Raw genomic sequence first — 18045 nt, 5'->3', positions numbered from 1 at the left:
TAACAAGTCCTTGTAAGATTTCATTATGAACACAATTACAAATGTGCACTGAATTCCATAAAACCCTTCGCAGCATTGGGGGTTGAATAAATTTGATCACAACTGTATATATATATATCAGGCGATATAAAAATTATCGCCGTTAATCTATTCTTAAAGTTGGGTTGGGAACTGGGTCAAAATGGGTAAGCAAACTAGGATGACTTTCAACTTGATAGTTTAGCTCGGCTGTATTCCTAACCAAATTGCACAGTAGGGGCGAGAACGAGTTTTTAAACCTGTGAATTACAAATCGTTCGTGTGTTTACATGGATGCAGCCACGAAGTCGCCAGGTTTGCTTCATGGAAAATTCATTTTTAGGAACGTAAAGTATTACCGGAGCGGAGCTCGGAGCGGTCGTTTTCTGCATGGTCCTAGTGCTAGATTCGTCGCTATTTAAATATTTCTTTTTAACCGTTAAAACTTAAAACTACAGAGGACCAAAACTGACTTTTGAAAATTACGTCCGTGAGGTTAAATGTACTAAATGTTGGCTTACATTTCAAATATGTTTAGCTGAATAAACATGTTATTTAATCAGACCCTCCAGAAAGTCGCGATGTTGCGATTTGCAACTTCAATGCAACTTCAAGCAAACACCGCGAATTCAGGGCGGTGTTGCAACTTCAGCCAATCACCGCAACTTTCCCGCAAATTTGACCAATCACTGATGTCGTCTTGATGTGACGTCGACAAACTCCCGCCTTACTTCCGTATATACGTTCAAGAGGAGCAGACTGAAAGCAGCATGAGCGACGAAAATAACGGCAAAAAGATCGGGAAAAGCAGTATCCCGGTACACTACATGAAAGCGGGGATAAACTGTTTTTTTTTGTTTTCAGTGTTTTATTGTTTCACAACGATGGGTTCATACATGTATTTTCCAACAAGTTTTCAAGTTCATTTCTAGCACCAGCCCATCCACTCATAGTCTTTTAATTAGGAGACAGAAAGTCCAGATCCGGCCTGCGAATTGATTATCTATGGCGCCCTGGATGATATTTAATTACTATTAGAACCGGCCCGCAGGCCACAGCCGCCCGATGGTGTTTTGCATGCACAAACACTACATTCCCCACAATGCAACGGTAGCCCGCGAAGTCACTGCAACGCACGCAAGCGCCGAGGGTCAGAGTTTAAACTTTAAACTGAGATCAAGTTTAAAGTCAGAGATAAAGTTTATTTATCTCTGATCCATATCTATGAGTTACTAGTTCACTCTGGCGCCAACCACTGGCGATCGATCTTGATATAATACTTAATTTGTGTCCATTTTACAGGCCGCCCGGTACCAACTTACGTTCGCTAACCACCCCCCCCCCCACACGCCCCATCAACAATTAACGTTCGCCACCCCCTCCAGGTTCAAATCTCACTCCAAGCGATCTTGAAAAGTTGGCAACCCTGAATAAATAGGTAAATAGATAATTAAAATGGACTACTAAATAGAGGAAACCATAAAACATTTACTCCCTATTACAATGTACTCACAAAAAAGCAAAAACACACCGCAACTTCCATCGCAATTTTTTTGGAAAACACCCGCAACATCAAACATTTTAGCCCGCAACAATCACAAAAAAGGCCCGCGAAATCCTGGTGGGACTGTTTAATGTACAGTATGTAGGCTTACAAATTCAAGTTTAACTGAATAAACCGTTTAACACGAGTAGCCTACATTTTATTGAGCATGTTTTTTTTTTTCTTCAAGTATCAAAGTAGAACAGCTTCCTCAAGCAGTCATTAGCCGGGTTTCCATCCAAACCTTTCGAAAAAATAATGCGCAGTTTCGGCAGAAAAAAAATGCGAATTAAGCCTTGTTTCCATTCATTACAGTTATGCGAATAAACTTTAGATCACGTGAGAGGACGCCAAACAATAGTGGTTTTTACATCCATCGTGCATTTTGCACGTTGAGGTTTTGAAACATTTTTTTCTTTTCTATACATGGAGAAGTTATTAAATTTTTGCTCTCTCCAGAACTGTTTTTGTATGCATTTGCCATCTTTACATCGCGATCATGTACAGAACCACATGACTTGAGGCATGATACGTCATCGTTTATGCGAAAAACCCTTTTCCATCCAGTTTTTCCGAATTTTGGCGATGCCATAGTCTAACTTTTCCACCTCCTCCTAGCGTAAAAATCTTTTTGCGATATTTGGGGCTTTTTTCGAATTTTGGACTTTTTCCATCCAGCTTTTTCATGTGCATTTTCAAAATGCGCAAAAACTCGGTGAATGGAAAACCCTTTACTGATGCATTTTGGAAACAGGAGAGAGCCCCTGTATTACCCTCTGTACTAAGAAACGCTCTGCACCCTCTGTATTAAGAAACCCTATCTCAAAAACTGACTTTTAGTCATTACTTGGGTAGCATGCATATGAGCCATTTTAATATAGATTAATCTAGATTAATCTAGATTAATTTCAAGATTTCAGTGAGATTAATCTAGATTTAAAAAATTAATCTATGGCCACCCCTAATATATATATAGTATGTATAATATTATAGTAATTACATGCCTGAATTGTATTACCTATGTGCTAATTAAAAACCCCGCAGTTGGGTGGCAGCTCCTCTGAGGGAAGGATTTTAAAGACTTCTTGTTCTGCTATCTTTAATTTCCAAAGCAAGTAAGCAAGCGAGCCAGCCAGCCAGCCAGCTTCTGTGTCTAAAGGGTAGCGTAGCAGAGTCCACACATGCACGCACGCACTACAAGACCGGTTACATGTACATATGTACACATGATAATTTGGTAACGAAAAAAAATTTAATGAATAAGAATTAAACAATCCTCATCCTGAAATATTGTGTGTTTTAATGATTAATTTCAGCATATTCAGGCACAACCCAATTATATTTGTCTGAATATATGTGTTCAGTGTTTTCAGAAGCTGGGAATGTCTGTCTGCATATTGATTTTAACAATCCCCTAAGATGTTCATTGTCTAATTGTAAACTTTTCTTCTTATGTAGAACTGTTCTACTTGTAGAGCATTTACAGACTTTACAGTGGTAAGTGTGGTTTAATTTGCCTTGTTAATGCTTAATCTGCACAAGTTTAATAGATGGGAAATATAAATTGTTCCTTAATTTTATTTATAATTTAGACCTACTCGTTTAGATGAACTATGCAGAATAGTTCAATATTTTTTTTCAATATCTTCTCTCAAGTCTTGATTACAGCTTGGAGTTTTCATAATGTAATTAATGAAACTTTTTGTTGCAGGGTATGTGGACCTGTAAAGGGTGCCAGCAATTGATAGCAAGTAGATCTGAGCTTTTAAATCACTATAAATTAAAACATCCTCATTTTGGACGTACCTCACAAATTTCCATGCACATATGTGCGCTGCCCATGCACATTTAAGACATGGAACGCGCTTATCGTTCATCAGAGTAAAGTTCACAAAACGGGGATCACTCAAAAACGGAATGGAATTTTCAGTTGCCACCTTTGTGATTGCAATGATTTAGCTTCAGAAAGGGATTACTTTTCCCATATAAATTCCCATCTCAAAAGAAACGAGACTGTCACTTGTATGTTTTTAGGCTGTAACTTTAAGACCAACATTTATTGTACATTTAAATCGCATAAAAATAGAAAACATTGCAGTCACACATTGGATGATTTTAAACCTGGAGTTGTTTTAACTTCTGAGGCATCTTTTCAGAGTGAATTTGAGGCTAGTTCAGAATTTGATGAGCAATTACACACTGCTATTTATGTTCATTGTAACTCGCATACTGAGGACTTACAGAAAGCCATAGAACAGAGATTTGCAGCTGCCTTGCTCAAATTGGAGCATTTGGTTCATGTGCCAAGCACAGCTGTAGATGTGTTCTTAAGTGAGCTCCATCATTTGATTTCTGACACACCTGTCCCTTTGTCCTGTGGCGTTGTTAGTGACATCTTTAAAAAGAGAAACCTCCCTGTTGATGAGTCTGTAATAAGGGAAACCGTTGCTGCAGTTTGCTCTAGTAATCCTGTGCAAAGAGCCATACAGAAAGGGGGCCCTCTTAGCACAGTGCATCTTCGTAAGCAGTATTATAAAGAGAATTTCAGTGTTGTAGAGCCAGTTGAATACATTCTTAATGCAAAAAACCACCACAGTTTCCAATATATCCCGATACTGAAGTCCTTGCAACAATTGTTGAATAGAAAGGATATCATTGATGAAGTGTTTGAGAGCCAACAAGCGTATGAGGGCACATACAGATCCTCTAGAGATGGTTCTGTTTTCAAGGAAAATTCTTTCCTTGTTGGAGAAAAGCCCAGGATTATTTTAAACTTTTATGTGGATGATTTTGAAACATGTAACCCCCTCAGGACCTCACGGAAGATACATAAACTTTGTGCAGTTTATTGGGTGTTGGCTAATTTGGCACCAGGGTGTCATTCCTCGTTGTCATCCATCTATCTATCGGTTTTATGCAAAACTAATGATGTTAAAGCCTATGGGTTGGATGAAATCTTCAAACCTCTTGTACAAGATTTGAAAACTTTGGAAGAGCAGGGTGTATGTCCCATTGTTGGGTGAGTCAGTGAAGGGTACAGTATTCAGTGTAGTTGCTGATAACCTGGGAGCTCATAGTGTTGCAGGATTTTTAGAGAGTTTTTCAGGGGAGAGCTATTGCAGGTTTTGCACAGGAAACAAACATGATATACAGCTATATTCTGTTGCATCTGGTGCTTTCAGTCTGAGAAACAAGGAGCTTCACCAGGCCCATGTCAAATACAAGTTCAGCTTGTTGTGGAGTGAAAAAGGAATGCATCTTCACAAAAAATCTGTCACATTTTCATGTCATTTTTGGCTATCCACCCGATCTTGCCCATGATGTTTTAGAGGGTATAATCCCAGTAGAGCTAGCTCTTTGCTTGACAATTCTCATTTCAAGACAGTTTTTCACATTGGTGGATCTGAACAATTACATTCTGAAGTTCCCCTACAAATGGGCTGATAAACAAACCACATGTAGTGGTGCAAAATTTTGCTTCCAGGAAAACAGTGGGGGGGAATGCTCACGAGAACTGAAGCTTGCTCCGTTTCTTGCCTTTTTTGGTTGGATGTCTTGTACCTGAAGATGAGCCTGCATGGCTCATTCTCATGGACCTTAAGGACATCACAGAGCTTGTAGTTGCCCCTGTGCACAGTGAGGAGTCGCTGGCTTTTTTAGAAAGTAAAATTGTTGAACAGACAGATTCAAAGAGTTGTTCCCTGATATTCAGCTGCGACCAAAACATCATTATTTGGAGCATTATCCCCAGATGATTAGGCGGTTTGGTCCACTAGTTGAGCAGTGGACCATGCGTTTTGAGGCAAAACATAGCTTTTTTAAGAAAGTTATCAGACATACCAGCTGCTACAAGAATGTGCCTCTTTCACTAGCCTCGAAGCATCAGATGATGATTGCTTACCATCTGAGCTCTCCACATCTGAGTAAGTCTGATCTTGAGGTTTCAGCTGTATCTACTGTACCAGTAGATTTACTTAAAGAGGAGATTGCACAAGTTGTTAGGGAAAAGTTCTCAGACGTTTCGGAGGTTCACTTTGCAGAGTCTGTCACAACCAAGGGTATAACCTATAGGAAGGGCATGATACTGGCCCATAGGACAACTGGTGGATTACCTGATTTTAGTGAAATTTACCAAATCTGCATTGTACGTGACAGTATATTCTATATTGTCAAAGAGTTCTGTGGTTGGTACAGAGAACATTATAGGGCATTTGAACTGAGCCCAGCACCCACAAGAACACACACACTTGTAGCACCTGGTGAGCTTCTTGATACTTACCCACTTGCCGCCTACGACATTGGATCAGCCTGCATGGTTACTTTGAAAAGATATATTGAAATAAAAGGTATGCTCACAACATTCTTGCAAATGAATAAATCTGTAATATATCTGTAATAATAATTTGAAATTCTTGTTGGAAGTGATGGCAAGCTATTTTACATGCTAAATCCAGTTTTTAGTTTGCAATGAAATAAGAGTGGTGTATTTGCAGAGTAAACCATTCAAAAGATGGGGACTCCAGTCATTCTCAAAATCATCATTCCTGATGGCACCTCTCAGAGGTTGACGTTTTCCGATGGACTCCCTGCATCCATTGATGACATGATGGTTGAAGTGAAGAAGCAGTGTGGACTTCAGGGGCATTTAAAACTTCAATTCATGGATTCCCTATTCGGCTACGAATTCCTGAACCTTACCTCAATGTCAGAGGTGGAAGACAAAGGAACGTTACGGATCATTGACATGTTAAGGCCCACTACTTCAGAGCATGAAGAGAGGTTTGCTGTCAAACTGGACCCCCAATTAGTCCCTCCTCATTCCACAGCAACTCATCGTCCCTGACAGGTGCAACTGTGAATACAGATGGACAATCATCCAGCGAGTCTACAAGCTCAAGGTCCTCATGGCCTGCTGTGTTTCATGTACCAAAGTTCTCCTATGATGCAGAAATAAAACTTCAGCTGGGCAACTTGGCTTACCAAACCGATGGCACTGTGCTACTTCCAGATCCCAAGTTGAAATCCACCATCCTTGATGATTTACTACAGGAAATTGTGCAGTACAAGGTGTATGTCAGTGATACAGAAATGGAACAGGTTGCCAAGTCTCTCATCCACAAGCATCCATGCCTAGCAGACAAGGCAACCCCCAATGGATGTGGGGGGTGGAAAATTAGTTTGAAATACAAATTATCCAACTACCGCACACACCTCAGGAAACTGGGATGCCCTGAAGTTACGGTCAATTCCCTACAAAACAAACCCGCAGACAGATGCAACGCAGCCTTTGGCATCAAAAAAGCCAAGAGAGCCGAAGTGAACTTTTGCCCAGTTTATCCATCCACTGAAATGGAGAACAATATGGAGAGTATGCAAACAGCCCTCCTCCTAGATGTAAAGAGGAGGAACAGCCAGGATGATGTTAGAGTTAAGATGGACAGAACTTTTGCACATAGGCGCCACGAAGTGGTACGAGATGCACCATCTGTGGAGACTCTTTGAAGTCTGTGAGGTAAGGCATTCAATGGTGTTTTTTTTTTTCTGGTTGACTGATTGCTTTTCCCCTGAATCCTTTGTGCTTTTATGTTTTCAGATCAATGCTGAATTTAAAAGGATCACGACCATGCCACTACAATCAAAGTTCCTGTCACAGCTAGATTCATACTCTGACAACCTGTCGAGGTGTGTGTGTGTGTGCTGCCTTTGAGTAAATATATGTAAGGGTATGTTATATGGCTTATATATGCAATTATGTGTGTAAAGTCTTGTGTATTCTGTATATATGTATCCTACTGGATGCCTTAATTTCCCTCAGGATTAATTAAATGCACTCTACACTCTACTCTGCAGGTTGTTCCAGAAAAGAGGAGGACAGCTCGGAGAAAGGCTGAAGGGAATTGTAGCTGAATTAGCTCATGTAAGTTTCTGTCTTTTTGCCTTTCTACTGTACTTCCTCCCGATCAGAGTCTGACACCCGGGTTAAATAATCTAAGTCCTACATCAGAACTAGAACTGAGGAAATCTTGACAGTAGAACAGACAATTTCTTCAAGCTCTGGATATGAACTATTGGACCTTGCAGTAACCTACTGCCCAGTTGAATTTAGACTCATCTGTTTATTGGTATGGCTTGGTTAATGTGTTTATTTACTTATCCTTGTTTGGAATAGGGCATGGATGAAGTTGCATTTGAGGAGGCACTCGAAGGCATCACCATTGGGATTGCAGTTATAAAAGAGGGGACATCCCAACCGTCCCAGAAATCGGGCATTCCAACCCAACCAATCCTGGACATTGTAATAGTTATAGAAGGTAGCAAGGTGGTGGAAGGGCTCAACAATGTTGCCTTAGCTGTTGCGATGCTATTTGGCCTCATGTATGCAGTGAATCTTAGTTACCCATCAGAGCTGCGCTACACATTTCAAATCATCCAGAAGGTTTTTATGGAACTGGATGCTGGAAGACTCTCCAAGAGGGCACTCACACTGAAGCAAAGGCTCCTGCAGTCTTAACCACCATGTTGCCACTCACGCTCTCGCTCTCGCTCAGGATTGTGAAATGTGACCTTTTTTTTCTTTCCTTGCAAGTGTAAGGTTGAAATATTTACCTTTTTTGTATAGTTATGTGAAATTCAATATACATTGTTAAGGAATTTTAACGCTCACGCTCTCACTCAGGATTGTGAAATGTGACCTTTTTTCTTTCCTTGCAAGTGCAAGGTTGAAATATTTACCTTTTTTGTATAGTTATGTGAAATTCAATACACATTGTTAAGGAATTTTGACTCTCACGCACGCACTTACGCTCTCACTCATTCACGCTCTCACTCACTCACGCTCTCTGTCACTCACTCACGCTCTCACTCAGGATTGTGAAATGTGACCTTTTTTCTTTCCTTGCAAGTGCAAGGTTGAAATATTTACCTTTTTGTATAGTTATGTGAAATTCAATACACATTGTTAAGAAATTTTGACTCTCACTCACGCTCTCACCCACTCACGCTCTCACCCACTCACGCTCTCACTCATGATTGTGAAATGTGACCTTTTTTTTCTTTCCTTGCAAGTGCAAGGTTGAAATATTTACCTTTTTTGTATAGTTATGTGAAATTCAATATACATTGTTAAGGAATTTTGACACTCACGCTCTCACTCACTCACTCACGCTCTCTGTCACTCACTCACGCTCTCACTCAGGATTGTGAAATGTGACCTTTTTTCTTTCCTTGCAAGTGCAAGGTTGAAATATTTACCTTTTTTGTATAGTTATGTGAAATTCAATACACATTGTTAAGGAATTTTGACTCACGCTCTCGCTCACTCACTCACGCTCTCGCTCACTCACTCACGCTCTCAAATGAAATGTGACCTTTTTTTTTTCTTTCCTTGCAAGTGCAAATGTTATGACTCAATATTTCTGGGTGGAAATATTTACCTTTTTTGTATAGTTATGTGAAATTCAATACATATTGTTAAGGAATTAAATGTCTTGTTTGCACATGCTTGAACATCAAATTTAGATGTACACCACATTTGTATAGACCTTTTTGAAGGCAAATTTCAGTTAAGAATCATGTTACTGAAATGTAAGTATGATTCAAGTGATTTCAGATTCAGAAAATGTCAGAGATTCATATTCCAGCACATTTTTCATTAATGGTTAGGGGTGGGCATAGATTAATTTTTTTATCTAGATTAATCTCACTGCAATCTTGAAATTAATCTAGACTAATCTATATTAAAATAGCTCATATGCGTGCTACCCAAGTAATGACTAAAAGTCAGTTTTTGAGATAGGGTTTCTTAATACAGAGGGTGCATTAGACCAGGGGCTCATCTCCTGTTTCCAAAATGCATCAATGACTGCTTGAGAAAGCTGTTCTACTTTGATACTTGAAGAAGAAAAAAACATGCTCAATAAAATGTAGGCTACTCGTGTTCAACGGTTTATTCAGTTAAACATAAATTTGTAAACCTACATACTGTACATAAAAAAAATTGTTGATTTTAAAATTACATTCAACTAAACATGATATTTGAAATGTAAGCCAACATTTAGTACATTTAACCTCACGTACGTAATTTGGGGGGGGGACTTTTTCAAAAGCCGGTTTTGGTCCTCTGCAGTTTTAACGGTTAAAAATAAATATTTAAATAGCGACAAATCTAGCGCTAGGACCATGCAGAAAACGACCGCTCCGAGGTCCGCTCCGGTAACACTTTACGCTCCGGTAACACTTTACGTTCAAAGAGCTTTGAGAGACAGATTGTCAAAATGGCCTAAGATAAACTCAAGGGATGCAGAAGGTTTAAGGACATTTTCAGACTTTTTTAATTCATGTCTTCAAGCCATGCCACATGTGAAAAGCCTAGAGATACTAAGTGACTGTGAGGAAAATCAAAAGTTATTGCTTAAGGTTCCAGATTGGCTGGCAGCCTGATGGAATCGTCAGGTCACAGTTACCCTTATGGATGGCAAGGATTTTCCCTCTTTCAAGGACTTTGCTGAATTTGTGATGGTCGAAGCAAAGATTGCATGTAACCCTGTCACTTCTTCATATGCTCTTCATTCGTGCAGCTCTTCCTTTGAGAAAAGAGCTACAAAGAACTCTAAACCAAGCAGATCCACTCAAGTCTTCTCAACACAAACCAGGGTACACAACAACGAGGCAAGGACAAGCAACATAAGGTTAAAGGTACCCTGTATGTTCTGTAAAGTTGAGAAACACCAGTTGTCACAATGCATGCACTTCTCAGAAAGTCCCTTAGAGGAGAAGCGCACATATGTTAAGGACAATAAACTTTGCTATGGATGGGCCATAACGCTAGAGATTGTCGGCATTGCCACACATGTGACATCTGCAAACGAAGGCATCCCACTTGTCTGCACAATGACAATCACAATGCAAATGAATCGTCCCCAACTGCTGTCAGAACAGTGTCGAACACTCCAAATGAAACTACACCTGTGATGGCTCTCAACATTACTAAGGTGGGTCAGTCAAACAGCACATCCATGATCGTTCCTGTATGGTTGTCCATAGCTCAGAACCCGTCTAAAGAACAATTAGTGTATGCTCTGTTAGATACACAAAGCGACAGCACATTTGTCAGTGAAGAGGCAAGCAACCAGTTACAAGCAGACATTCAGCCTGTAAAGCTAAGGTTAACTACTATGCTGGGTGTCAACTCTATTGTTAAGAGTCACAGTATCTGGACTTTGTGTGAGAGGTTATGACTCAGACATTGTAATTGGTCTTCCCCCTTCATCCACCAAGGACCTTATTCCTGTTAACTATGACAACATACCCACTAGTGACACAGCTAAACAATGGCCCCACCTGACTAAAATTGCTGATAAGTTACCACCTCCCCTGAGTTGTGATGTTGGACTCCTTATTGGATTTAATTGTCCGAAAGCTTTAGCACCAAGACAAGTTCTGCTAGGAGAAGGCAATGAACCCTATGCAATCCACACGGACCTAGGGTGGAGTATTGTTGGAGGCTTCACATCGGCTCTCAGTGAAACTGAACCAAGTTTGTGTCACAGAGTCACAGTAAAGGAATTATCCCCTGTAACTCCCTTAGACAAGATTAATGTTCTAGAGTTAGACTTTAAGGACACAAATGCAAGTGACAAAACAGTCTCACAAGAGGATCTCTTCTTTTTAGACAAGGTCAAGGAAGGAATAAGGAACAATGAACAAGGGCACTGTGAGATGCCTCTACCATTCAAACAAAGACCACACTTACCTGACAACAGAAGGCTTGCAGAAATCAGACTCGAAAACCTAAAGCGAAAGTTCAGCAAAGATGAAAAATACAAAAGAGACTACATCGCTTATATGAAAAGATATCATAGAAAGGTGTGATGTTGAAGAAGTACACAGTGAAGGAAAACAAGGTGAACAGTGGTACATACCCCATCACGGGATTTATCATCCCAAGAAGCCAACTAAACTGCGTGTTGTATTTGATTGTTCTGCCAAACACAATGGTACAAGTCTGAATGATAATCTTTTACAAGGGCCCGACCTGATGAATAACTTAACAGGCATCCTCCTACGCTTCAGGAAACACCCTATTGCTCTGATGTGTGACATCGAGAAGATGTTTCACCAGTTTCACGTCCAGCAGTGTGACCGAGGCTATCTGCGTTTTCTGTGGTGGAAGGATGGCAACACAGAGACACAACCTCAGGTATACAGGATGAAAGTACATCTTTTCGGTGCAGCATCATCCCCAGGGTGTGCTAATTATTGACTAAAATACTTAGCCAAAGAATGCAGTCACACACATCCTGTCGGCTCTGAGTTCATAGAGAAAGACTTATGTGGACGACGGCGTCACAAGCACAGACACAGTTGAAATAGCGATACCGCTCGCACAAGAGGCCACAGAGATCTGTAAACAAGGAGGACTTCGCCTACATAAATTTATGTCAAATAGTCCTGCTGTTCTTCAAAATATTCCACCATCTGAATGTGCAGTAGACACAAAAACGAGGGACTTGACATTCAAAGACATGCCACATGAACGGGCCTTAGGCATTCGATGGAGTGTTGAAATGGATTGTTTCAAATTTGATAATACTTTAAAGAACCAACCATCAACACGACGAGGCATCTTATCTACTGTTGCATCCATCTTCGACTCCCTTGGCTTCCTGGCGCCATACGTGCTCAACGATAAACAAATTCTTTTTGTGCCGCCAAGATATTAACTGGGATGACCCCCTGCCTGAAGCACTGAGACCAAGGTGGGAGAGCTGGCAAAGTGACTTTGTCAACCTAGAAAAGGTAAATATAAATCGCTGTTACCTTCCTGCAACTTTTAGAGAACTCAAGGAAATTGAGTTGCACCACTTTTCAGATGCAAGTACAAGTGGTTATGGACAGTGCACATATTTAAGAGCTATAAATGCTAATGAGGAGATTCACTGTTCACTAGTAATAGCCAAAGCCCGTGTTTCTCCCACCAAGCTGACTACAATCCCCAGACTCAAGCTAAGTGCAGCTGGAGTTTCAGTCTCAGTCAGTAACATGTTGAGAGAGGAACTCGGTTATGCTCAAGTCAAAGAGTATTTTTGGTCTGATTCAAAGGCAGTTTTGGGCTACATTAACAACGACGCACGTCGTTTCCATACTTTTGTAGCAAACAGGGTCCAAAGGAATCGCCAAAGTACAAGCCCTCAGCAATGGTTTTACGTGCCATTGGAAGAGAACCCAGCTGATAGTTTTACCCCTAGATGCATCTCTGAGCTTATCTCATCTAACTGGTTCAGTGGTCCGTCTTTTCTCTGGGAAAGAGACCTACCCACAACGCAGGGTGAAGAGCTGAATCTGTCCATTGGAGACCCAGAAGTTAGGAAAATATAGACATTGATAACTAAAGTCACAGAGACATTCAGCCTTGCAGAGCGTTTGTTGAAGTTTTCATCATGGCCCAAGGTAGTGAAAGCTGTTGCACGTCTCATAAGATGGGCAAAGAGAGTCAGATCAAATGCACCTGCTAATGTGAGTGAACAAGAAAGAGCAGTGCGTGTCATCATTCAAGACGTGCCGAGACAAGTATATGAAAAGGAAATAAAAACGTTAAATAAAGGCAGTCAGCTCCCACACCACAACAAATTGTTCCACCTGGACACTTTCATGGATACAGACGGTCTTCTCAAGGTGGGAGGGAGACGCTCATCCAGTAAAGACTCTTTCAAACATCCCGTTGTCATGCCTAAAGAACATCATGTGACCAAGCTCATAATAGCTCACTGTCATGACAACGTGAAACACCAAGGAAAGGGCTTCACCATAAATGAAATCAGATCTAGCGGCTACTGGATCCCTGGAATGAGCAGAACCGTTGCTTCTTTCATCCGGCAATGTGTCGTCTGTCGCAGACTGCGGAGAGCTCCTGAGGGTCAGAGAATGAGTGACTTACCAGCTGAACGCTTAGAGCCTTCTCCACCCTTCACGTACAGCGGTATGAACTGTTTTGGCCCCTTTGTAACTAGAGAAGGCAGAAAACAGCATAAACGGTATGGACTTCTATTCACTTGTCTTTGTTCCCATGCCATTCACATTGAGTTGTTAGAAGACTTATCCACTGACACATTTATTAATGCGTTAAGGTGTTTCATTACCATCAGAGGTGCAGTCCGCCAAATCCAGTGCGATCAAGGAACAAACTTTGTTGGCGCACGAAATGAGTTTAAGGCTGCCCTAAAGGAATTAGACACTCAAAGATTGAACACTTATCTGTCCCAAAAACTGTGATTTTGTAATGAATGCACCTCATTCCAGCCATGCAGGTGGAGTATGGGAATGCCAGATAAGGACTGTCAGAAGTGTACTGAATACAACTCTAGCACTTACTCATGGTAGACTTAATGACGCTTCATTAAGGACCTTGTTCTATGAAGCTATGGTCATAGTCAATAGTCGCCCACTGACTGTGGATAACCTTAACAATCCTGACAGCTTAGAACCACTTACCCCTAACCATCTGCTCCACATGAAATCTAGCACAGTACTGCCCCCACCTGGTGCCTTTTCAAAGGAGGACCTCTATGGAGCAAAGAGATGGCGTCGCGTGCAGTTTCTGACTGAGCAGTTCTGGTGCAGGTGGAGGCGTGAGTATCTGCACAATATCATCGCCAGGCAACACTGGAATTCACCAAAGAGAAATCTCGGAATTGGTGACATTGTGTTGGACATTGATGAACTGTCACCAAGAGGTGAATGGAAACTTGCCAGAGTCCTAGAGACTATGAGTTTGTTGTTCCCTTATTAAAAGGAGGGGACCCTTGTTGGAAAAAAGAAAATTAAAGGCTAATAACTTGATGTGTCAATTTAGTGTTTTTCAGGAAGACTGTGGGAAAGCAGGAGTAAGGAGGCCTCAGTGGCCTTGAGGAGAACAGAAGGGGCCTATTCAGTGCAGGATGTGTAGCAAGCAGTTTTTAGATAACCAGACACACAGGCTGGGAGAAGAGGAGCAGGTGAATTTCCATGGAGAGCAGCCAGGATTGGGGAGTTATCGAAACTTAACAAATCGAAACTTATGGACAGAGAGTATGAAAGAAAGGACATCGCCCAGCACGAGAGGCTTTTCGCTTGGACACTGCTGAGATCCACTTGGGTTAGGTAGATTCCTAGGCAAACTAGCACCAGTGCACTGAAGAGTTTGTACCACGTATACTTCTATTATATTGCATTCATTAATATTCTACATAAATCATTTTAAAAGAACTTTTGTTGTCGAGACTTTGCTTGGACCACTCAGTCAAAAACCAGTCGGTTCATCGGGGCGGTGTTGGGGCCCGTCTGGGTCGGAGAAGAAAATTCCCAACACCCTGCAGTTTTAACTAATTACAGGCCAATCTCAAATTTGTGTGTTTTATCAAAAATTCTTGAATCCCTTGTACGTGATCAATTTAAAGAGTTTTTATATTCAAACTAGACAATGCATTTCCTGAAGGAAATACTATAGGGCTTGAAAAGGTGTGACCTAGCCCCTCTGCTCCATCTGCCCCTGTGGAGTGGGTATGGGAGAGATGCATGTGTGTGTGTGTCTGTGTGGTGTATGTGTGTGTATGTGTAGTGTGTATGAGACAGATGTATGCATGTGTGTGTCTGTGTGGTGTGTGAGAAGTGGGAATGAGAGAGGTGTGTGTGTGTGTGTGTGGTGTATATGTGTATATGTGGAGTGGGTATGAGAGAGATGTATGTATGTGTGTCTGTGTGGTGTATATGTGTGTATGTGTAGTGTGTATGAGATAGATGTATGTATGTATGTATGTATGTATGTATGTGTCTGTGTGAAGTGGTAATGAGAGAAATGTATGTGTGTGTTTGTGTGGAGTGTGTGAGAGAGAGATGTGTGTGTGGATGTCTGTGTGTGTATGTTTGGTTTGTGTGGAGTAGGTATGACAGAGATGTATGTGTGTGCGCATGCGTGTGTGGGGGGAGGGGGAGAGACATTCCTCGAGAAGGCTTGTTTAATGTGATTTGCACCCTCCAAACAAACGGTCGTAGTTCGGGACATATTTAACTTGTATGAGAGAGGACCCCTTGCTGATGATGAACTGTACATCCCTGACTCATCAATGTGAGCTCTACTCCCGAGTGGGATGGCCTTCTTTGTCCACCAGGAGGTTGGTCCATTGGTACACTTTTATTTATAAGGCCATGCTTGGAATACTGCCCTCGTATATCTGTACCACACAGAGAAGTGTTGATGCCTATGGTCTGCATTCCAATGAACATTTGCTACTTTCTATTCCTTATGTCTGCACCGAAATTGGAAAAAGGTCCTTCACCTTCTCTGCCCCTTCTTCATGGAACACTTTGCAAAAGGATTGGAAAATCACAGAACTGATCACATTGAAAGACTTTAAAGCCAGACTGAGAGCAGTTGAGACAGCCTCCCTCACATGCACCTGTTTTAGTTAATTTATTTGTAATTTTATTTGTTTATTTGTGACAACATTAACATGCAAGCTTCAAATAATACATGTTATTCCCGTCATTTATTTTGTTTGCTCTGAAACATATATAGGCCTACTGATTTGAAAAAAGATTGCAGGGTATCTATTTACAAGACTAGACTCTTTTAGAGATCTTTTTCTATTGTGCGATGGATATTTACAAAAAGAGAAACCGATTAACAATGGGAAAATAATCAGAAATCAAGGGCGTAAATTACATTTCAATGCGGGGGTGGGGCGACAATACACAGTAAACATTTTCTAAAGGAGTTCCTGAGGGGGCGTCAAAGCTTCTCACAAATGTTGTTATTGTGCTTTGGAAATGTACACCCGTATATATCTATCTATATGATTTCACATAAACGTAAAAATACTCCAATGAATAACCAAACTAATTCAAATGTATGTAACATTACAATACATCCACTATTACAGCATAAAATCAATTAAATCGCACATTAAAACAACTGTAATGAAACCGTACAATATAACTAGCATATAGTAAGCTTTTATCTTTGTAACTGTAACCACTGAGCTACTAAACAAAATAACCAAATATAATTATATTCGTATAGTAGCAAATAAGTAGCTACGTTATCTGGCTGGGTTAGTTAGCGCTACAACATCCATTATAAAAACACTTTAACACATTGAATTTTCCACCAACTTAGTCAAGACACGAGATTCAACCGTGAGGTAACGGAATGAACAAAATAGTCTGGTTAAGATTTGGTTAAAAGGTGTTAGTGGTACGTATTACTAAGTTAAGTACTTACAGGTCAACCAGCAGTCCCAACACTTCCAAACAGGAAACAATAGGCGCAACTCCACTAAACGCCCGATGCTGATATTGAGAATAAGGAAACCTGTGGTCTGTAATGTCCGATGGTGATGGTAGGTAGAGGTGGGCGGATCGATCCAAATATCGATACCAACGCTGCTATTGATTTGGAGCAATACTCGTGTAAAATGACTTTTTAACTCTCCCGCACGCACCGACTGCTTCGTACGTGGATTCATCAGTCTCTTCTTTGCAGGGTTGCCAGGTCCTACAGAAATATCCAGCACAAAGTAAGTGTAAAACCCGCCCTTCAGAAGCTTAAACTAGCCCAAAGCATCTGTCACAGATTTTAAATCAAATGGCAAAACTATGAGTCTAGGACTTAGTATTTTGTTTATGAGGGATTTATTTTCAGTATTGCTATTTATATTAGTCATTAATAATACTGACACAGTTTTATTTGTTATTTTATATCAGTTTTACATCCCAGTCAAGAACATTAGTAACATAATTAGCAAAAATAAAATAACTTTTAATCATTTCTTGCTTGCTGTTTTCTTTTCACATTGTGTGTTTGTTGCTGGCTTGCTTTCTCTCTCTCTCTCCATTTCACACTGTCCTTCCTTATGTCGTTATGTTCTCCTGGTTCTTAGTGTAACTCCCGCGGTAGACCAACTAAATAGTAGCCCAAAAAAAACGCACCCGCCACCCCAGAATTTTTACCCGCGGCTGGATTTTCAAACAAGCCCAATTTGGCGTGAAAACCGCGAACCTGGCAACTCTGCTTTCTCAACTTTGCTTTGCTCTCTGTCTGTAAGAGCAGCGTTGCCAACTCCTCAGTAAGGAAAGTCGCTATTGGCTGTCCTAAAAGTCACAAAATGGCGTCATCGCCTAATTTGCATCACGCGTGTTTTTGAAGCAGTAAAAAATAACGTGGGAGAGAAAAAATGAGTAAAAAAACCCTAAATATGTTTGAGTGACTGACTGAGACTGTGTGAGTTAAATTAAGTGATTTATTTTGTATTACACTGAAGACGCAGTAGGGGTGGGCGATACTCGGAATTTTGGTACCGATACGATACCGATACGATACTGGTCAGTATCACCGATACTTCCAAACCGTTGGGGGGGGGGGGGGGGGGGGGGGGGCGCAATAATTTTTACTTGAAATTATAATCCATTGATATAATAATTTATATTAAATTATATACACTGTAAAAAAA

At 40.7% G+C, this 18045-nt stretch overlaps 1 protein-coding gene and 1 pseudogene across 2 annotated transcripts in view; one reads left to right on the top strand and one right to left on the bottom strand.

Moving 5' to 3' along the window:
- LOC143510071 (uncharacterized) overlaps positions 1–17048 on the bottom strand; it is a 29690-nt pseudogene extending 12642 nt beyond the window's left edge. The window contains exon 1 of the transcript XR_013129878.1: positions 16818–17048. The product of XR_013129878.1 is annotated as an uncharacterized LOC143510071 (transcript). The remainder of the gene's footprint in view (positions 1–16817) is intronic.
- Positions 6011–8072, top strand: LOC143509604 (uncharacterized). The gene is made up of 4 exons (XM_076998460.1): positions 6011–7073; positions 7155–7243; positions 7412–7478; positions 7731–8072. The coding sequence occupies exons 1-4, from the start codon at positions 6978–6980 to the stop codon at positions 8070–8072; spliced, it is 594 nt and encodes a 197-aa protein (XP_076854575.1). The 5' UTR covers positions 6011–6977.
- Positions 17049–18045: the final 997 nt, after the last annotated feature.

Source organism: Brachyhypopomus gauderio, chromosome 3 (genome assembly GCF_052324685.1).
Source record: "Brachyhypopomus gauderio isolate BG-103 chromosome 3, BGAUD_0.2, whole genome shotgun sequence".
NCBI lineage: Eukaryota > Metazoa > Chordata > Actinopteri > Gymnotiformes > Hypopomidae > Brachyhypopomus > Brachyhypopomus gauderio.
This window is presented reverse-complemented; position numbering and strand designations above follow the sequence as displayed.

Coding starts and splice junctions, on each gene's coding strand:
- LOC143509604 (XM_076998460.1), top strand. CDS start 6,978: ATGATGTTAGAGTTAAGATGGACAGAACTTTTGCACATAGGCGCCACG. Junction 7,074..7,154: donor GACTCTTTGAAGTCTGTGAG/GTAAGGCATTCA, acceptor TTATGTTTTCAG/ATCAATGCTGAATTTAAAAG. Junction 7,479..7,730: donor TTGTAGCTGAATTAGCTCAT/GTAAGTTTCTGT, acceptor TGTTTGGAATAG/GGCATGGATGAAGTTGCATT.